The 21,913-nt window shown below is 37.6% G+C and overlaps 3 protein-coding genes across 4 annotated transcripts; all 3 read left to right on the top strand.

Moving 5' to 3' along the window:
• Positions 1-1,860: 1,860 nt before the first annotated feature.
• Positions 1,861-6,057, top strand: LOC113718361 (disease resistance protein RPM1-like). 2 transcript variants are annotated; one of them, XM_072071638.1, is made up of 3 exons: positions 1,861-4,784; positions 5,355-5,649; positions 5,757-6,057. In XM_072071638.1, the coding sequence occupies exon 1, from the start codon at positions 1,956-1,958 to the stop codon at positions 4,734-4,736; it is 2,781 nt and encodes a 926-aa protein (XP_071927739.1). In that variant the 5' UTR covers positions 1,861-1,955; the 3' UTR covers positions 4,737-4,784; positions 5,355-5,649; positions 5,757-6,057. The 2 variants fall into 2 exon arrangements, with proteins under 2 accessions (XP_071927739.1, XP_071927738.1); XM_072071637.1 differs by having other exon boundaries at positions 1,861-4,819.
• A 1,488-nt stretch (positions 6,058-7,545) lies between these two features.
• On the top strand, positions 7,546-8,184 carry LOC140021333 (probable polygalacturonase At1g80170). The gene is made up of 2 exons (XM_072072095.1): positions 7,546-7,677; positions 7,873-8,184. The coding sequence occupies exons 1-2, from the start codon at positions 7,546-7,548 to the stop codon at positions 8,182-8,184; spliced, it is 444 nt and encodes a 147-aa protein (XP_071928196.1).
• A 1,542-nt stretch (positions 8,185-9,726) lies between these two features.
• LOC113715430 (disease resistance protein RPM1-like) lies at positions 9,727-14,054 on the top strand. Its single transcript, XM_072073027.1, has 2 exons — positions 9,727-12,801; positions 13,511-14,054. Exon 1 carries the CDS (start codon positions 9,948-9,950, stop codon positions 12,726-12,728), a length of 2,781 nt encoding a protein of 926 aa, XP_071929128.1. The 5' UTR covers positions 9,727-9,947; the 3' UTR covers positions 12,729-12,801; positions 13,511-14,054.
• Positions 14,055-21,913: the final 7,859 nt, after the last annotated feature.

The following is a 21,913-nucleotide window of genomic DNA, read 5'->3' as shown; positions in this document are numbered from 1 at the left end:
AGTCTTACACTGGTGGTTATGATAAATGTGGCTTTGAACACTTTCGGACTTTTGAATATGCAATTTTCGTGATCGGTGGACATTGAGGCTTTTAAGAGAGATGGAGCAACGAGAGTGGGATGGAGTGGTGTGAAATATGAAACAGATGTTTGAAGCTAGTTTCTTGACAGTACTTTTCAGCCGAACAAGAAAAAAATCTATCTTATAACTTGGCTGTCATAATGCTGCAGTGCAAAAACAAGATCCATAATTAGCATACAGGGTAAAAAACTATGCACCTGCCTCTGGTGGGTAGGTCGGTTGGGACTGGTCGTCTGTAATTACAGCAAGGTCCTAGATTCGATTTCCATGCGCTACCATTGTTGGGTATCTTTGGGCCAAAAGTCTGTCCAGCCTGGGGGAGGTAGCCTTCAGACCCGGAAAAAAAAAAACTATGAAGTTTAACCTTTCAAAATATTCACATAATCTCTACTATAATTTTATATAAAGTGAAAATTTGACATAAAGGAGTCTTCCTACAATCGTTATTTGAAATGTTTGTATTGCCCTTACTTAGGTACCAAACAAAATATTGGGGGAGGGAAGGGGGAAAAGGGGAGGAACAACTTTTCATAAAATTCTTGGGAAATTTTGTAGATATATATGAAATAATAGAAGGATTAAGTAAATATTATAACTTCATTACACGTGTTCCTGGAGCGCGTTTAGGTCATTTGTTATGATTGGAGTTATTTTCTTCTCAATTTCCATTTTATATAAAACTATATAGATTTATATGGTTATGTGATTATATATGAAATAGAGAGAGAGGGGGGGGGGGACTTTCTGCAAAAAAGCACGTTCTTGTATACAAGTTTTTTTGCAACTGCCTATAGATGTTTTACTAAATACACTCCAAATATTTCAGTTTCCAATCTCCATTGGCATTTGAAATGAAATATGATGTGGTTATTATCATGCTAAAATCCTTATAATTTGTAGATCGTCTTTTCATGTCAACTTTTTCTTTTCAGCCGGTTTTATTTAGCATATTAGCTACACGTTTGGAAGCCAATCAAAACAACATAGAAGGGGAGTTGAACATTTCTCAAGAATATTGTTAGATTGACTATGACAAATACCTTGCTTTCCAACTTAACTAATCAAAATTTTGTCATTGCCTTTCTTAGCATGAGAATATGTGTATTCTAATAAACTTGGCCCATTTCTTAGGTTATGCTCAATATGCTTTCGTTGCAGGTAGGCAAATCTTTCTTTGTTTCGTTACAATGAATTTATGTTACTTTGCAAGTTTTACCAAAGTGTCAATTTCAAGAACGATCTTCGGGCATAAGAGACAAATCAAGGCTTTTACCTTTACGTGATTATCATCCATACCAAAGTAAGTTGGATCTTAGGGACAACATATTTTTTTTTTCCTATCTATTAGTTTTACTTAGAATCATAGCTAGCCATTTCTTTTTGGAGCAAATTAAGAAAACATTAGAAGGGAGCTGAACATTATCTGAAGATTGTTAGATTCCACATGACAAATGCCTTCCTTTCCAATTTAAACAATCAAAAGAAATCCAAAATTTTCTCTATGCCTTTCTTAGCCCAAGAGAATAGTTATTCTTTACCTATTTTTTTAGGTTATGCTCTGTATACTTTTTCTTTTGAGTAGACTGACATCTCACTTTTTGACTACAATAACTTTTGATATGTACTACCAAAATGCCAAATATGACTCCTTGTTTAGGGAAAAAAAAGCATACGTTCCCAAATTAATATCATTCTTGAACAGCTATTCTTTCAAATTCATATAATTCTAGAGTTTGCTAGCTCATATAAACCGCATCCTCTTTACCACAAAAGAAAGAAAGAAAAAGAAAAACAGCATAGTTTCTGAAATTTGGAACAACTCTCAAAATTTTTTTGATAAGAAAACTGATTCTTGAGAAATTTGACTTGGCATTATGGCAGAGAGTGTTGTAGGTTTTTTGATTAACCAGCTCTCAACCTTGCTTTCCCAAGAGATCACACTTTTGGGGGGGCTTAAATCAGATGTTCAATTCATCAAAGATGAACTCGGGAGCATGAAGTCTTTCCTCAGAGAAGCTGAAGCAAAGGAAGACAATGATTCTCAACTCCAAGAATGGCTAAAGCAGGTTCGAGAAGTTGCTTATGATACAGAGGATGTTCTCGATGATTTTACCTTCCGCTTTGCTCGTGGCTACAAGGACGGATTCTGTGGCAAGGCTGGAAAGATCTATAACTCAATAAAGAATCTGAAAGCTCGCCATCAAATTTTTTTGGAGATAAAAGACATCAAGGCCAGGGTTGGAGAGATTTCAGCAAGGCATCAGAGGTACCAAGCCCTATATGGTACTCAAGACAGAGGCTTCAGCTCTTCCCGACAGGCAAATGCAGATTTTGACATTCGTGCTCAATCACTCTTCATTGAAGAAGCTCAACTTGTTGGGATTGATAAGCCAAAAGCAGAGCTCATCTCAAAAATCCTTGATGACCATTCCCAATTGAAAGTAGTTTCAGTTGTGGGAATGGGGGGACTCGGCAAGACTACCCTGGTGAAAAAAGTCTACGATGACGCTGCAGTGAAGAAACAATTTCAGAGCCATGCCTGGATAACTGTTTCTCGAAATTTTCAGTTCAGGGACATCATCAAGAACCTGATCCAATATTTGTACAACGAAATCAGACAGCCGGTCCCTCGCCAAGTGGAATCCATGGATGTTCTGATGCTGAGTGAATTTGTCAGAGACTTCCTCCAAGAAAGAAGGTACATTCTTGTCCTTGATGATGTGTGGAGTATAGATGCCTGGGAAGCTATCAAATGTGTATTGCCTGACTGCAATACTGCTAGTCGTGTTGTATTGACAACACGAATAGCCGATGTAGCTTCTGCGTCCTGTTTAGGATCACTTGACTTCGTCTATAGGATGGAGCCTCTTTCTGATAGAGAGTCTTGGACTCTGTTTTGCAATCGAACATTTCAGTGCAATGACTGTCCTCCAAATGTAGAAGAAGTTGCTAAAAAAATACTGAAAAAATGTGAGGGCCTACCGCTTGCAATTGTTGCAATAGGTGGTGTTTTGGCTCTGAAGGACAAGGAAAAGACAGATGAATGGGAGGTGATTCTTCATGGTTTTGGTGGTGAGGCAGATGGCAGTGGTAAGCTTGACAGAATCAAAAGGGTGCTCTTACTTAGCTACAATGATTTGCCTCACTATCTTAAAAGCTGCCTATTATATCTAAGCATCTACCCTGAAGATTATCCAATTGATGTGGATGATATACTTTTGAAATGGATTGCACTAGGATTTGTAGAAGAGAAAGAAGGAATAACATCCACCGACATTGCTATGAGATGTATGAAAGAACTCATCAACAGAAGCTTAATCCAAGTTAAATCCACGTGGGACGATGGCAGATTGAATAAATGTGGTCTCCACGATTTTCTGCGTGAAATCCTTGTTTCAAAATCCAAAGAGCAGGACTTCACGACTGTAGCCACCAAATATTACACAAGATGGCCTGAAAAAGTTCGACACCTAGCAATCCACAACTTCACTGATAATCCACAAGAATTTAGTAGCTTAAACTGTCTTCGATCTGTGGTAATATTTGGGTATGAAGATCCTCTCACAACTACATTTTTATCCAAGTTTTTACATGGTGATCCTAAGTTGCTAAAGGTGTTGCAATTGGATGGAGCTAAATTGGACAACATCCCAAAGCAAGTCTTCAAACTATTTCATCTCAGGTATCTTAGTCTCAATGGAACTGGAGTTAGAATTATTCCAAAATCTATTGGGAAGCTTCAAAACCTTGAAGTTTTGTCTCTGATGGAAACCAATGTAACAGAGTTGCCGGTGGAAATTCTAAAGCTAAGAAAACTCCATTCTCTTTGGTTAGGCGGGTGGGGTGATTATTCAAATGAGTTTGCAAACTGGGGCTGTAAATGTCCACTTGGAATTGGAAAGCTTATTTGCTTGGAAAATCTGACTAATATAGAAGCAGATAGTGATAAAATAGTAAGGGAGATTGGAAACCTCATGCAGCTGCGGCGATTATCGATCACAAAACTGAGAAGAGAAGATGGAAAGGAGTTGCTCTCCTCCCTCTTGAGGCTGACCTACCTTCAAGAATTGGTCATCTCCTGTAGTAAAGAAGATGAGATCCTTGATCTCCAACATTCCGTCTCTCCAAAGCTTGAATTTCTCACACGTCTGATATTGAAGGGGCGTTTAGAGAGAGTACCACAATGGGTGACATCACTTCAATCCTTGAGGATCTTATGGTTGGACAATAGTAGGTTGAGAGAAGATGAGAATGTAATAGGCTCCCTCGGACATTTGCCCAATCTGGTATCACTTTCTCTCTATCGTGCTTATGAAGGGGAGACACTGTGTTTCGAGGTTGGAGGATTTCAAAAACTCCAGCACTTAGAGCTTGTGCAATTAACAAGACTGAAATGGGTGAGAGTGGAAGAGGAATCAATGCCTAGTCTCAGAAGTCTGCGCTTAGGTGATTGCAAACTGATGCAGGAGTTGCCTTCGGGCATCCAAAACTTGACCAGACTTGAATATCTTGGGTTTTATGAAATGTCTGATGAGCTAATGCACAAAGTACTGAATTTGGATAAACGGAGTGAAGATTATCAGACAATTTCTCATATCCCTCAAGTTGTCATTGGTCAGTGGATTGATGGTCGGTGGGAAGGCACGTTCCTCTAAGAGAAGAGAAGCTAAGAGACAACTCTTTGCAGCTTTCAACATGAATTGGTATTCAGTTAACTCATCTCTTCTATAAGTCTCAGGTTGCTTACTAGCTTTTCCTTTTATTTCATTGAGTTCTCGTTTGCTTTTTCCGTTCTACTGCTTATTACATTTGTATCAAATCATATCATGAAATAGCTACAATCTCCCTCAATTCCTCGAAATAGTATGTGTTTATATATCGATTTAGATTTCCTTTTTATAGTTGGCCCCATCAAACTTGCTCTGGTTAAGTAAAAGAGAAGGCAGTCTTCATTAAGTTAATTTTGAAGTGTATGAAGCAGTTAGTGAAATTAGTTCGTATGTATAACACCTTTTGAAGTCCAAAGTCCAGACTTGAAGGTTCTTGTTGCATTTCTTTTCTTTTCTGATTTTACCCCAAAGGAGCTACCTTAACAGGGTTGAGAACACGCCTATCAATTCGATTATGTGAAATATGATTTGACAAATTTTCCCCTCAAAAATAATGTTGTTCTTTTAATTTTTTTTTTCTAGCACATTGTTTAACGTTTAGTGCTAAGTTTATGCTCTTTTTGTTCGCTTCAACATTTTGTTTAACATCAGCGCTTACTTCAGGTTTGGTCATCACTGATTCAGGGACGAAATCCTACCGCTAAATCTCCCATATGAGTAGTTTCACAAGCACATTCAATTGACTTTGGCCACCTTTCTCTTTCGCAATTGCCAAGACATTGCTGCATACACCATCAAAGCAGCAGATGACCCAAGGACTCCGAACAAGAGTGTGTACATTACACCCCCTGCCAACGCCTTGTCCTACAACGAAATAGTATCATTGTGGGAAAGAAAATTGGCAAGACCCTCGAAAAGATCTACGTTCCAGGGGACGAAGTTCTTAAGAAAATTCAAGGTCATCTAACAATAAGAAAAAGTGCACAAGTTGCTAATTTTTAATACAATAGCATCTACTATTCCACGTTCTAATCAAATTGCTTTCTTTTCTTGTATCTTTCGCAGAGGCTTCAATGCCATTAAAATTGCTCCTGTCTTTGGCATACACATTTTTCGTGAAGGGAGAAATTGCCAACTTTGAGATCGAGGCTTCTTTTGGCATGGAGGCAACGGAGCTCTATCCTGATGTTAAATACACCACACTTGATGAGTACCTCATCCAGTTTGTATCAAATTAGCTTAGATGCTTTCAGATTAGCTCTACCAGATTTTTGCAGCAGTTTCTTGTGTACTACTAGATTTTGTTCTTCTTCCAGATGAGGATTGTCATGAAGATAGAAATAAAATCTGTCCTTGATTTGTATCCTGTCTTTGCGTCAATAGCGTCAATATAGAAATGAACATGCTCCTCTACCTCGAGTTGAAGACTATTGTCTAATACAATGTTGGGAACAAAACAAGATTCCTTCTTCATCCCCTTCCTATAAGAAGAATCATCTTTCTTCCCCTCCCAAAGAGGGGTAGCAGAATGCTCCTCCTCCTCAAGTGGTGAAGTGGTGAACACGCTCAACCTAGCACAATGTGGTGGTTTTTGCCCCACAGTTGCGAGCCAAAGGGTAGCAAACTTATTTGGGCCAATTTGCTGTAGGGGCATTGGACTATGACCATGATATTGAGGAGGAAAAAAATGGAAGCCTCCTAAACCATAAATTAGGGATCCACAGGAACCAAAAGTTACCTCTAAGCCTAAAGCTGGCATTTAATTCTCGATTTTCCGAGCGCGGAGTTTACCACCACCAGCAGTCTGTGATAAGTTGCCTACATACCAAACCAACTCAAATTCTCTGCCAAACCGACTACATACCAAAATTGGTACATAGTTTAAGTTCTTCGTTTTTTTGGTCAAATTCATGTTTTAATCCTCTGTGAATAGAGGAAGCACAATCATATTTTGTTTGCTTTTCAAGTTAATTAATGAACAATATGTCCTCTATTCTTAGTGCATTTTGATACTTTTTTTTCTAAACATGATTTCAGTAATTTTGATACTCATAGATAACTTAATAATCAAGCCCTAGCTAGTTGAATGTACTGTGTGATCAAAGATATTTTGCTCCACTATCTACCTTAATGGGGAAGTTAAGACACCATAATATCTACATGTTTTTATTGTAAGTACCGAATTACAATATCTTTCTTATTCTTTCATCACTTTTGTGATAAAGAAAAGAATTGTTTGTTGTTCTTCTCCAGTTCTCACACCGTACAACAATATAGGGCTGTTGAAAGAAACAATAGGCAGTAAAACAACACGAGTTCTTAAAACTTGTACGACTTTTTTAGAGTACATTCTGTTCATGCACTCACAATTAATTTTCTAATGAAATGAAGCTATCTGTTAGTTTTTTAGAGGGAAATCCCATTTCATCTCTTCTCTGCCTTCTAATATTTTGGATTGCACAATTTTTCTCCAGCAATTCTTTGTAACTTGCAATCCACCAAATCTTGCCTTGAACTCTACTCTTGCATTAAGAAGCCAAAACTTTCACGGATACACACCTCACGGATAACTAAACTTGTTCATATTATTTCATGCATACAAGTCATATTACCTATTCTTGCAGACAAATCCCCAGCCTCTTCATTTTCTTTGTAGATTTACAGGTACTTATATATATATATATATATATATATATATATATACAGGGACGGAGCTAGAAATTTATTTTTGGGGGGGCCGAAGTGTATTAAAAAATTTTTTTTGTGACGAAATAAATATATTTAATAAGTAAAATTTAGAATCAATAATTATAAAAATAATAAAAACATATAATTATATGGAGAATGATTAAAAATGGTAGCTCTGCAGGGAGGATCTGGGTATGTTCGAGGGGTACGATATCAGAATGTGAGAGTAGATGACGTTTCAAATCCCATTATCATTGACCAATTCTATTGTGATTCGCCAACGCCTTGCCAGAACCAGGTATGATTCACCCTCTAGCTTCATGGTTTTCCAGAATAGCTGGTTAATTGGGAACCAGACGGACTTTGTATTTTCTGCTCTCTTTGGTGAATAAACTTTGAATGATACTAAAATTCGACCAAAAAAAAAAAAAATGCAGGCAATTGTTTATCTACTCATCCTTAAAATATCCTGACAACGACTTTTTATATCCAGAGTTCTGCAGTTGAAATAAGTGAAATCATGTACAAGAACATTAGCGGGACTTCCAAAAGCAAAAACGCCATGAAATTTGCATGCAGCGACACGGTTCCTTGCAGCCACATTGTGCTGAACAACATCAACCTAGAATCTAGGGATGGTACCGTAGAGACTTATTGCAACTCTGCCATAGGGTTTGGGTATGGATACGTGCAACCCTCTGCGGAATGTCTGACCTCATCAGACAAAGAAAAAATCATCAAGCAGGAGCCTGAGCTTGCCCTCTGCGGAATGGCTGGGCTGGCCGCCGGAATCCCCTATATATAGGGGGTTTTCCGGCGGCTTGGGGGGGGCTTAAGCCCCCACCAGCTCCCCCTTAAATCCGTGGCTGTATATATATATATATATATATATATTTGAGGGATTTGCAGGTACGTAGTTATACATTATAATTTGCATTATTTGTAGAAGCATGTGTATAAACTAAAATACCAGACTTAAACTATTATCAGGTTCTCCAAAGTCATCGGCCGCATCTTTCCTCTCCATACTGCTGCCAAGTTCCTCGTCCGTACTTACTGATATTCTCACCCCTTTAGCTGACATATTCGCATCCAAACTTTCAAAACCTACAGCATTTAGACCACTCAAAGATCTGAAATACTGCAAAGAGTATTTAACCATATAACTGGTCAACATCTCACAAAACATAAATGTGACTTAACTTGAATTAACATCTCACATGTAAGAAAATGTACTGCAGTTAGGTAACAAGACACTAAGCTGATTACTACACTTTACACCCTCTAGATGCAAGCAGGCTTTCCCATTGAGATAGTTCATATATATGAAATTGGATGAACCGATCAGATCAACTAAACCCCAAAAAAAGGTATGACGGTGAAAAATATCATTCATGCTGATGCACAAGTTCGGTTGCATAAGTATATAAAAGCCAAAGGCAATTGTCTTCAATAACTGGATTTCATTTAACTGCAATTTCTCTGCTAACAATCACATCAAACAATTATGTCAGAATTGCTCCCAAACTCGAGTATTCTGCCACTAGACCATCTGTTGTACAATCAGTTTCTGATTTATCCTTGTGCTAATTGTCACTCTTTTAAACAAGATTTCATAAATTAATACAGCTATTAAGATGGAACCTAATTTGAAAAAAAGTTCTAATGCAAGATGCATTCTTCTAAAATCAAAAGTGCTAAAAGTCAATCAGATTTTGTACAAATTAATGGAAAAACAAACCGTCAAGAATGACGATAGATCACCATCATTTTTGATACTAAAACTAATGATTCACTGCACTCGTAGCATGAGCCTCTTCCAGTTGTTATCTACCACTTCTGTATATATCTCATTTTTCAGTCATTTAAAGATTTAATTTTAATAACTTTTCCAGTGATATATTGTCCCTTTTTAATGCCAACATTGAGTCGTCCGATTGACGATCAATATGCTTGTACAGGGAAATCCACTTGCAAAAATTAATGGGAAACTTTTGACCATGGACCATGGAGACTATTTCATTGTCCCTTGCATTATTGGAAGATACAGCATCACAACCGTTCCTTTTTACATTGACCATTTGCCACTGTGAACTCTTGGCCTGTCGGCTTAGGATAAGAATCCAAGACCTTCAATGGTTGGTTAAAAGAAATCCGTGAATTATTTATTTCTCTTGTTATATTAGGAATTGGTTAGTACAAAGATTATTCTTATTTGAAAAGATTATTTTTATAACTCATTACATAATTGATCAATGACCAATATTGAAAAAATATACAAAGAAAACAAAAAACTGCCTTTTTCATTAATTGTAGCTTGCGAGCTTTCGACAATAATTGTACTATCAAAGTGCCAAGTAAAACTCATCGTCTATATGACCAAAAAAAAATGCATATGTTCCCAAATTCATAAAATTCTAGAATTTGATTGCTCATATAAACCACATCCTGTGTACTACAAAAGAAAGAAAAGAAAAAAAGAAAAACAGCATATTTTCTGAATTTTGGAACAACTCTCAAAATTTCCTTGATAAGAAAACCGACTCTTGAGAAATTTGATTGAGCATCATGGCAGAGAGTGTCGTAGGTATTTTGATTGAACAGCTCTCAACCTTGCTTTCCCAAGAGATCACACTTTTGGGGGGGCTTAAATCAGATGTTCAATTCATCAAAGATGAACTCGAGAGCATGAAGGCTTTCCTCAGAGAAGCTGAAGCAAAGGAAGACAATGATTCTCAACTCCAAGCATGGCTAAAGCAGGTTCGAGAAGTTGCTTATGATACAGAGGATGTTCTCGATGATTTTACCTTCCGCTTTGCTCGTGGTTACATGGATGGATTCCGTGGCAAGGCTGGAAAGATCTATAACTCAATAAAGAATCTGAAAGCTCGCCATCAAATTTCTTTGGAGATAAAAGAGATCAAGGTCAGATTTGGAGAGATTTCAGAAAGGCATCGGAGGTACCTGTCCCAATATGGTACTCAAGAGAGAGGCTTCAGCTCTTCCCGACAGGCGAATGCAGATTTTGACACTCGTGCTCAATCACTCTTCATTGAAGAAGCTCAACTTGTTGGGATTGATAAGCCAAAAGCAGAGCTCATCTCAAAAATCCTTGATGACCATTCCCAATTGAAAGTAGTTTCGGTTAAGGGAATGGGGGGACTCGGCAAGACTACCCTGGTGAAAAAAGTCTACGATGACGCTGCAGTGAAGAAACAATTTCAGAGCCATGCCTGGATAACTGTTTCTCAAACTTTTCAATTCAGTGACATCATCAAGAACCTGATCCAACAGTTGTACAATGAAATCAGATGGCCGGTCCCTCGCCGAGTGGAATCCATGGATGATATTATGCTGAGTGAATTTGTCAGAGACTTCCTCCGAGAAAGAAGGTACATCCTTGTCCTTGATGATGTGTGGAGTATAGATGCCTGGGAAGCTATCAAATGTGTATTGCCTGACTGCACTACTGCTAGTCGTGTTGTATTGACAACACGAATAGCCGATGTAGCTTCTGCGTTCTGTTTAGGATCACTTGACTTCGTCTATAAGATGGAGCCTCTTTCTGATAAAGAGTCTTGGACTCTGTTTTGCAATAGAACATTTCAGAGCAATAACTGTCCTCCAAATCTAGAAGAAGTTGCTAAAAAAATACTGAAAAAATGTGAGGGCCTACCGCTTGCAATTGTTGCAATAGGTGGTGTTTTGGCTCTGAAGGACAACGAAAAGACACATGAATGGGAGATGATTCTTCATGGTTTTGGTGGCGAGGCAGATGGCAGTGGTAAGCTTGACAGAATCAAAAGGGTACTCTTACTTAGCTACAATGATTTGCCTCACTATCTTAAAAGCTGCCTATTGTATCTAAGCATCTACCCTGAAGATTATCCAATTGATGTGGTATCTATACTTCTGAAGTGGATTGCACTAGGATTTGTAGAAGAGAGAGAAAGAATAACATCCACCGATATTGCTATGAGTTATATGAAAGAACTCATCAACAGAAGCTTAATCCAAGTTAAATCCACATTGAACGATGGCAGATTGAATAAATGTGGTCTCCACGATTTTCTGCGTGAAATCCTAGTTTCAAAATCCAAAGAGCAGGACTTCACGACTGTAGCCACCAGGTATTACACAAGATGGCCTGAAAAAGTTCGACACCTAGCAATCCACAACTTCACTGATAATCCACAACAATTTAGTAGCTTGAAGTGTCTTCGATCTGTGGTAATATTTGGGTATAAAGATCCTCTCACAACTACATTTTTATCCAAGTTCTTAAGTGGTGATCCCAAGTTGGTGAAGGCGTTGGATTTGGATGGAGCTAAATTGGACAACATCCCAAAGCAAGTCTTCAAACTATTTCATCTCAGGTATCTTAGTTTTGCAAGAACTGGAGTTAAAATTATTCCAAAATCTATTGGGAAGCTTCAAAACCTTGAAGCTATAAATCTGAGACGGACCAATGTAACAGAGTTGCCTGTGGAAGTTCTAAAGCTAAGAAAACTCCGTTTTCTTAGGTTTGGCGGCAGGGGAGATTATTCAAATGACTATGCAGTTTGGGGCTGTAAATGTCCACTTGGAATTGGAAAGCTTATTTGTTTGGAGGAGCTGTATGGTATAGAAGCAGATAGTGATAAAATAGTAAGAGAGATTGGAAACCTAACGCAATTGCGGCGATTAGACATCACAGGGCTCAGAAGTGAAGATGGAAAGGAGTTGCTCTCCTCCCTCTTAAGGCTGACCAACGTTCGAGATTTGATCATCTCCTGTATTGAAGAAGATGAGACCCTTGATCTCCAACATTCCGTCTCTCCAAAACTTGAATTCCTCACATCTCTGTTATTGAATGGGCGTTTAGAGAGAGTGCCGCAATGGGTGACATCACTTCAATCCTTGAGAACCTTACGGTTGTTTAACAGTAGGTTGAGAGAAGATGGGAATGTAATAGGCTCCCTCGAACATTTGCCCAATCTGGTATCACTTAGTCTCTATGGTGCTTATGAAGGGGAGACATTATGTTTCAAGGTTGGAGGATTTCAAAAACTCCAGACTTTAGAGCTTGGGCAATTAACAAGACTGAAATGGGTGAGAGTGGAAGAGGAATCAATGCCTAGTCTCAGAAATCTGCGCTTAGGTGATTGCAAACTGATGCAAGAGTTGCCTTCGGGCATCCAAAACTTGACCAGACTTGAATCTCTTGGGTTCCTTGATACGTCTGATGAGCTGATGCACAAAGTACAGAATTTGGATAAACAAAGTGAAGATTATCAGACAATTTCTCATATCCCTCAAGTTTTCACTGGTCACTGGATTAACGGTCGGTGGGAACCCAAGTTCCTCTAAGAGAAGAGAAGCTGAAAGACAACTCTTGCCGTTCTCAATGCTAACTGGTATCCAGTTAACTCATCTCTTCAAAGTACGACGTCGCTTTTCCTTGTGTTTCGTTGAGTTCTCGTTTGCTTTTTCCCTTCTACTGCTTGTCATATTTGTATCAAATCATATCGTGAAATATCAATTCCTCAAAAACGTGTATGTGTACATACATAGATTTAGATATTTACCAAAAAAAAAAAAAAATAGATTTAGAATTTCTTTTCAAAGTTACTTCCATCAAACATAGAGCAGGTCTTTATTCGCTGTTGGAACAGTTTACTTATAATAGTTAGGGAAGAGCCAGAGAAGAGTTTTTAGAGTTTTTTCCATTGAATTTAATGCAGGTTTTGGATCTAGTCATTTTATCGGCTTCGGCTGTTAATTTTCTTCATTTTCATTTTAGAAATTTTCCTCTCCAAGATTTGAAACCAAAACTTTTTGCCAGAAAGAAAGAACAAGTAGTCACTACTAGTAGTAAGCTGTTCTTGTCTTAAATGTGGGATGGTCTCTCAAGTTTTGACGAGTCAAAAAGAGAGCAGTAAATAAATAATAAATCCAAACACTATATTCATCTCGTACATCAAACTATTTAAGCACAAAAAATTAAACCTCTATTTTTAAGTTCAATATATGATTGGTGTTAATGCGCAAATTAGGCAGTTTATTTGTTAATATTTTCCCCTTCATTTTGACCAAATGTTGTGATAATTTGCTAGATTCTACTTATAATTGAATTTTTGTGTGATTTCTAGGAACTTCAAGTTAATTGAGGCAGAAAAGGAGAAATCGAAGCCTAATTGAGGAAATTCCATTAAGAAAATCTTGATACAAGTTTCTTAGTTGATACTAGAAAGCACGCATCCCATTTGATAGGGAATGAAGCAGAAAACTACAAAAAAGGAGGGACTTTATGGAGAATATGGAGACTTCTAAGGGCTTCAAACCTTGGGCCCTTGAATTGGTGGGGGACCACAAAGCTAGTAAAAGATATTTGGTCATTTGGGCTCTTCAAAGAAAGCAACGTAGAGAGACTTGGAAGAAGAAGTAATTTTGGAGACTTTGTCCACATGTGTGGGGACCACCGGAGATAGCTTTTAGTCATCTTACTTTTGGCTTTTTAAGGGGAGGACGTACAGAAGCAAGAGGACACCTCTAGTTTAGCTTTTTAGTTTAGTTCTAGTTTCCTTTCTCTTGACTGGCCTCTGACACACGCCAGGTGTTCGACAATATTCCCCAACGGGAAAAACATCTTTTATTCCTTGCTTTCTAGTAAAAACGCAATGCCTTTGCAATCCATTACTTCGTGTGGTGATTTAATCATGAGGCGTGGCTAAGTTTATCTAGTCAGAGGTTAAATCGAAGCTTTGGTTCGACAAAACTGTGAGATCGAATTCATTTGCCTACGTTCTTTAATTTGCAAGTATTTATATATTTCCTGTTCACTTATGCATATGATTATTTCTTGCAATTAAATACTTGATCACTGTTTAATTGTGTGAGTAATTAACAGCCATCTAAGAGTGCTCAATCCGTAATTGTTGGGTAATTTTAGTGCATGTGGCAAGTGACATGATTCAATTGTAGTAGAAACTTTTGAGTTGTTGTTGTGGAAATATATGATATAGCCTAAATAAACCGAGCATGTGTGTTTGTTGGTTATAATTGGTGGCCAGTCTAATGATTAATGCTGTCAATAGGTTAAATCCTAAGAGCGTGTTTAGGACTGCTTAATTGGCTAGGGCAATAACTACAGAGCTTGTTGTGGTTATCGAATCAGGAAGGTTAGGCAGGTTGTCAGAGCTTGTTGACAACCATAACCAGTTTATTTGTAAATGAAAGATTTTATCTCTGCATCTGTGATCAGTGATTCGAACCATTAGTGGAGATTATACCTTTGACTAGAGATTTTCCTTCCGTTAATTTACTTTATATTTATTGTTATTTATTTTATCTGCGATTGTCTTATTTTTAATTTGAGCAATTAAATTAGACAGTTCCATATCAATTCCCCCCATTTTTATTTAATGTTACATTCATTCAAAATAAATTCCCAAGTCCCTGTGGATTCGACCCTGCTCACTGCTATATTCGAATTTTGTCTTTCACGTAATTAATATACTTTGGTATATCGGATCAAGCAAACTCTGGCACCAGGGTGAAGCTAGTAACCCATTGCACAGCCTAAGTCCCTGCTCCAGTACCATAGTGGACTTAATTCGTGACTTAAGAGTAGGAATTTTATTTTTGCTGGTTTGACACCCACCAAATTTTGGCGCCGTTGCCGGGGACTTGGTGTCAAAATAAATTTATTTTCTTTGAATTTTATTTTCTTTGTTTATTTTTTATTTTTATTTTTATTGTTACTGGTTTATGCCTAGATCTTCTCGTACAGGTGAACTGCAATATAATCCTGAGATAGAGAAGACTGCTCGTGCATTGAGAAAAACAACAAGAGAACGAGCAGAGGCATCCTCCTCATCTACTGGACATAATTCAGTAGTAGATTTTGTGGATTCATTTAGTAAGACGGAAGAGATAGATAGCACCATGGCTAATGAACGGACATTGAGAGAATTGGCTGCACCAGATTTAAATCAACAGCCACTATGCATTACTTATCCTACATTAGAGGTTGCATTTGAGTTAAAATCTGGACTAATCCATTTACTTCCTTCTTTTCATGGCTTACCAGGTGAAGATCCCCACAAGCATCTCAAAGAATTCCATGTGGTTTGCTCGACAATGAAACCCCAGGGAGTCACAGAGGAGCAAATTAAATTAAGAGCCTTTCCATTTTCCTTAGCCGATAAAGCTAAGGATTGGCTCTATTATCTGCCCTCTGGGTCAATATCCACATGGACAGACATGAAGAAGCATTTCCTAGAAAAATTCTTTCCTGCATCCCGAGCTGCAAGCATTAGGAAAGACATCTGTGGAATTCGACAATTCAATGGAGAGACTCTACATGAATATTGGGAAAGATTCAAGCAACTATGTGCTAGTTGTCCTCATCATCAAATTCCTGACCAACTCCTCATCCAGTATTTTTATGAGGGTCTGTCCCAAACTGACAGAAGAATTATTGATGCTGCCAGTGGGGGCTCCTTAGTGAATAAAACACCCACGGAGGCAAGAAATTTGATATCGAGTATGGCTGCAAATGCTCAACAATTTGGAGACAGGCAGGATAACACAACTCGTAGAGTCAATGAGGTAAGTAATTCTTCAATAGAGCAAAGATTAGATTGTCTAACTTCTTTGGTTGAAAAGTTAGCTATAGGACAAATGCAGCAATTGAAAACATGTGGAATCTGCTATGGTTCGAGTCATCCAACAGATATGTGCCCCACACTCCAAGATGATTCGACTGAGCAGGCTAATGCAGTTGGATTTCCAGGACCACCTCAGAGGCGGTATGATCCCTATGCAAACACCTATAATCCAGGATGGAGGGATCATCCTAATTTTAATTATGCAGCAAGGCCACCAGGATTTCCACAACAGTCACAATATCAACCTAGACCTCAACTTTCACAGCAACAATCTACTCCTAAATCAGGTATGTCACTTGAGGATATTGTGAAATCTTTGGCTACTAACACTCAACAATTTCAACAGGAGACGAAAACTAGCATTCATAATTTGGAGAATCAAATGAGCCAGTTAGCTTCCACAGTCAATAGATTGGAGTCCCAATTATCTGGAAAACTACCTTCGCAGACAATTGTCAACCCCAAGGAAAATGCCAGTGCCATCACATTAAGAAGTGGCAAAGAGTTGCCTGAGCCGAGCAAGAGAATTTCTGAACAAGCAATCGAGGAAGAGCTCAAAAAAGAGGGGAATGTGTCTCAACCTAGGGCCTTAGAACAACCAGATTTTGGAGAAAAATCAACACAAGTGGTTACACCTCTGCCTCCATTTCCTAGTCGACTGGCAAAGTCCAAAAAACAAGAACAAGAACAGGAGATTTTGGACACTTTTCGAAAAGTTGAGGTAAATATCCCTCTTTTAGATGCAATTAAACAAATTCCTAGATATGCTAAATTTTTGAAGGAGTTATGCACTGGTAAGAAAAAGTTGAAAGGAAATGAGAAAGTGCATATGGGAGAAAATGTCTCGGCAGTTCTGCAGAAAAAATTGCCTCCTAAATGCAAGGATTCGGGTATGTTTACTGTCCCTTGCAAAATAGGCAATATTAAAATTGAAAAAGCTATGTTGGATTTGGGTGCTTCGATAAATGTTATGCCTCGTTCTATTTATAATTTGATGAACGTTGGGCCTTTAAAAGAGACGGGCGTAATAATTCAACTTGCTGATCGATCAAATGCCTATCCTGATGGAGTTTTGGAGGATATTTTAGTGCAAATTGATAATTTGATTTTTCCTGCAGATTTTTATGTGCTTGATATGGAGGATGATAATTCTAATTCATCTCCAATGCTGTTAGGGAGACCATTTTTGAAAACTGCTAGAACAAAAATTGATGTTTTCACTGGCACATTGACTATGGAATTTGATGGTGATGTTATTAAATTTAATATTTATGATGCTATGAAATATCCTGGTGAATCTCATTCAATTTTTGTTATAGATGTAATTGATTCTTTAGCGCAGCAAAATTTTGAATTTAATAATGACGATGCGTTGAAGGTTGCTATTTCTACTGGTCTCTGTCAGGAAAATTTGCAAAAGATAAAAGGGAAGTTTGTTTTTCCTTTTGAATTGCAGGAAGTTATTTTTGAATTGAATTCTCTTTGTCCAGAATTTTCCAATGTGTCTTACTTGGAATTACCTTTGTCTCATTCACAGCTTTTGCCATCTATTGTGCAAGCCCCGAAGGTGGAATTAAAGCAGTTACCGGATAATTTAAAGTATGCATTCTTGGGAGATGGAGATACACTCCCAGTAATAATTTCCAGTAAATTGACTGCTTTAGAGGAAGAAAAATTAATTCGGGTGTTAAAGGACCACAAGGAGGCAATAGGATGGACAGTGGCTGACATAAAAGGATTAAGTCCAGCCACTTGCATGCACCGCATCTTGTTAGAAGATGGTGCTAAGCCTTCGAGAGAGGCTCAAAGGAGATTGAACCCACCAATGATGGAGGTAGTGAAGAAAGAAGTTTTAAAACTTCTTGACACAGGTTTTCTACAAATTCCAGTGGCGCCTGAAGATCAAGAGAAAACCACATTTACTTGCCCTTTTGGTACATTTGCCTATAGACGAATGTCTTTTGGTCTTTGTAATGCGCCTGCTACATTCCAAAGGTGTATGGTTAGTATATTTTCTGATTATGTGGAGAATATCATAGAAGTGTTTATGGATGATTTTACTGTCTATGGTAATTCTTTTGATGAATGTTTAACTAACCTCACAAAAATTCTTAAAAGGTGCATTGAGACTAATCTTGTCTTAAATTATGAGAAATGCCATTTTATGGTAGACCAAGGCATAATTTTAGGCCATGTGGTATCTGCAAAAGGAATTGAGGTAGATAAGGCTAAGGTAGAAATTATCAAATGTTTACCTTACCCTGCAAGTGTGCGGGAAGTTCGCTCTTTTCTTGGCCATGCAGGTTTTTATAGGCGTTTCATCAAAGATTTTTCAAAGATATCCCATCCTCTATGCAAATTACTTCAAAAGGATGTGGTATTTCATTTTGATGATAATTGCAAGAGTGCATTTGACACGCTCAAGGGATCATTGACTTCAGCACCAGTGGTTCGACCACCAAACTGGAGTCTTCCTTTCGAGATAATGTGTGATGCCAGCAATTTTGCTGTTGGTGCAGTACTCGGCCAGAAAGAGGGCAGAGCTTCTTATGTCATTTATTATGCCTCGAGGACCTTGGATGGTGCCCAGTGCAATTATTCGACTACGGAAAAGGAGCTTTTAGCTATTGTTTTTGCTTTAGAAAAATTCTGTTCTTATTTACTTGGCACTAAAGTCATTATTTATTCTGACCATGCAGCTTTGAAATATTTGCTCAACAAGAAAGAGGCCAAACCACGACTTATAAGGTGGATTCTCCTACTCCAAGAATTTAATCTGGAAATTAAAGACAAAATGGGTGCTGAAAATATGGTTGCTGATCACCTCAGTCGTTTGATCAATAGTGAAGGACCTGCTCCCTTGAAGGATAATTTTCCAGATGAGCATCTTTTTGTAGTTCAAAAGACAACTCCCTGGTATGCTGATTTAGTGAATTATCTGGTTACTAGAACGCTACCTAATGATTTGTCTAGAGCTCAAAAGGAAAAAATTAAAAGTGATGTTAAATATTATGTGTGGGATGAACCATACTTGTGAAAATATTGTTCTGACCAAATTATTCGCAGGTGTGTGTCTGAAGAAGAGGTTCCATCAATTTTATCTTTTTGTCACTCATATGCGTGTGGTGGACATTTTGGCCCTAAGCGAACTGCAAGAAAGGTTTTAGAGTGTGGTTTATTTTGGCCAACTTTGTTTAGTGATGCATACTTATTTTGTAAATCATGTGCAAATTGTCAAAAGACAGGTAATTTAAGCCATAGAGATCAAATGCCTCTTACTCCCATACTGGTTTGTGAAATTTTCGATATATGGGGTATAGATTTTATGGGTCCATTTCCTTCCTCTTTTGGTAATGTGTATATATTACTTGCAGTTGATTATGTCTCAAAATGGATAGAGGCTAAGGCAACTAGGACTGACAATGCTAAGGTTGTAGTTGATTTTATTAAATCTCATATTTTTGTCAGGTACGGCACGCCAAGAGCAATTATCAGTGACCAAGGGACACACTTCTGCAATCGAGTAATGGAAGCATTAATGAAGAAATATGGCGTCACTCACCGGGTTTCTACGTCCTATCATCCGCAGACTAGTGGTCAAGCAGAAATCTCCAATAAAGAAATCAAGTCGATACTTGAAAAGACGGTGAATCCCAATAGAAAGGATTGGAGTTTACGCTTAGATGATGCACTTTGGGCTTACCGTACAGCTTTTAAGACCCCCATAGGTATGTCTCCTTACCGATTAATTTTTGGCAAACCTTGTCATCTACCTGTGGAATTGGAACATAGGGCATATTGGGCAGTTAAAAATTACAATATGCGGATGGATGAAACTGGAGAACATAGGAAGTTGCAATTGCAAGAGTTGGAGGAAATCCGAAATGATGCATATGAGAGTTCTAGCATTTATAAGGAAAAGACAAAAGCATTTCATGATAAAGCAATTTCAAGGAAAATTTTTTGTATTGGTCAAAAAGTACTTCTTTTTCACTCTAGACTTAAACTTTTTCCTGGTAAATTGCGTTCTCGTTGGATTGGACCTTTTATTGTGACTAATGTGTTTCCTCATGGTGCAGTAGAAATTCAAAGTCTTCACACTGACAAGATTTTTAAGGTTAATGGTCATCGTCTCAAACCTTTTTATGAAGGATTTGAAGTTAATAATGTTGAGGAGGTGACCCTTGCAGTGCCTGAACCCTCTGATTGAAGCATTATTTTGTCTAGCCAAAGACATTAAAGAAAGGCGCTGCGTGGGAGGCAACCCAAGAGTTATTGTTTTTAGTAGTTTGATTGTGTTTGTTGATTTGTTAAAAGTGATTTACGTGATATAATTTCATTGTGATAGGTAGGATCAAATTAAGCAACAGATGGATCGACGTTTGTCCCGCATGGGTCATAACCTGGCAGCTTATTTCGAGCACGTTCGTTTCCAGCCTCCTTTCCCACCGGAAACTTAGTATTTCTTCAGGGGAGTATTTCTTTCTTTCTACACTTTATTTTTATTTTTTCCTTGAGGACAAGGCAATGTTTAGGTGTGGGGGAGGGAGATCATGTTGGTTTTTAATTTCTAGTTTGTTTTTTTAAAAAAAAAAATGAAAAAGAGAAAAAATTTTAAGTATTTTTGGTCAGTTTTTGAGTTAATTCGTCTAGTTTCTGATTTTTCAAGACTTTTTGAGATTCGTATTGATTCAGTCAAGATGCAAGTGTGAATGGTATTCTATTGCTAGTGCAAGTAATGTGTTTTCTTGACTATTGATTCAAATGAAGGGTATTTAAAAATTTGACCTATTTTCATTTTTTTTTCTTTGTGAGCTTTTGGGCCTAATGAGCATTACATTTATAATTGCTCTATTTGCTTTGAATGAGTGATATCACACATGGTTTGATATTCTAGAACTTGCTTTGTTATGCATGTCGAGACCACGTTTGAATTTGAGGCATTAATATGAGAAGGGCAATTAGGTTTAACCCCTTTTGACTTTCTAAAAGCCTACCTTGATCATATTTCACCTAGTTAACCAATCTAAGCCTTGACTGTTTCTTTGTCTGATACCCAAATTTGCACTCTAAGCCTTTTTATTGAACCTTGAGTCAAAAGAATGCCTGAGTTTTATTGCGTGAAAGTTATCAAGTATTGCTACAAGGATTTGGCAGTTGTGTTTATCTTTCAAGTTAGTTCTGTTCTGCTGCAGACAAAAAAAACAAAAACAAAAACAAAAACAAAAAACAAAACAAAAAAAAAAAGAGAAAAAAAAAACAAAAAAAATATGGAAGTGTCCTTGTAGTAGTGTTGAGAAAGTTGGGTTGATGCCTGTGTAAAGGTTCTTATGTTGAGTTGGCTTCGATTGTTGATGTGCCTTGGAGTGAGGGGATTGAAAAAAAAAGGGGCGATTCATTTCATGCAATGAGCTATTGGTATTTCTTTTGACATTATTAGCCTAAAGGTCCATTTTGTCTAACATTTAACCCAAGCCCCATTACATCCTTATTAAAAGACCCTTTGATTTTTGTATCAAGTTCATTAAAGTGATGGAGATTTGATATATTAGCAAGCATATGGTAAAATCATTCCATGTTGTTGATTTGAGTGATATAAACATCCTTTCCATATTTTGAGTGGTTGAGTGTATACACTGCTATCCATGTGAGCTTTGTCAAGTTTTTAACATCCTAATTTTGGTGAAATTGTTGAGAAGATGTGACACTTGTGCAAGTTTATGGAGCTATTCAAGTATTTGTGATCTTGACTGTGATTTTTGGGTAGTGAATGCTTGAGGGCAAGCATTGTCTTGGTGTGGGGGAATTTGTTAATGCGCAAATTAGGCAGTTTATTTGTTAATATTTTCCCCTTTATTTTGACCAAATGTTGTGATAATTTGC

This window comes from Coffea arabica, chromosome 11e (genome assembly GCF_036785885.1).
Source record: "Coffea arabica cultivar ET-39 chromosome 11e, Coffea Arabica ET-39 HiFi, whole genome shotgun sequence".
In the NCBI taxonomy this organism is placed as follows: Eukaryota; Viridiplantae; Streptophyta; class Magnoliopsida; order Gentianales; family Rubiaceae; genus Coffea; species Coffea arabica.
The sequence above is the reverse complement of the archived record's forward strand: the minus strand, read 5'-3'. Positions and strand labels throughout refer to the sequence as shown.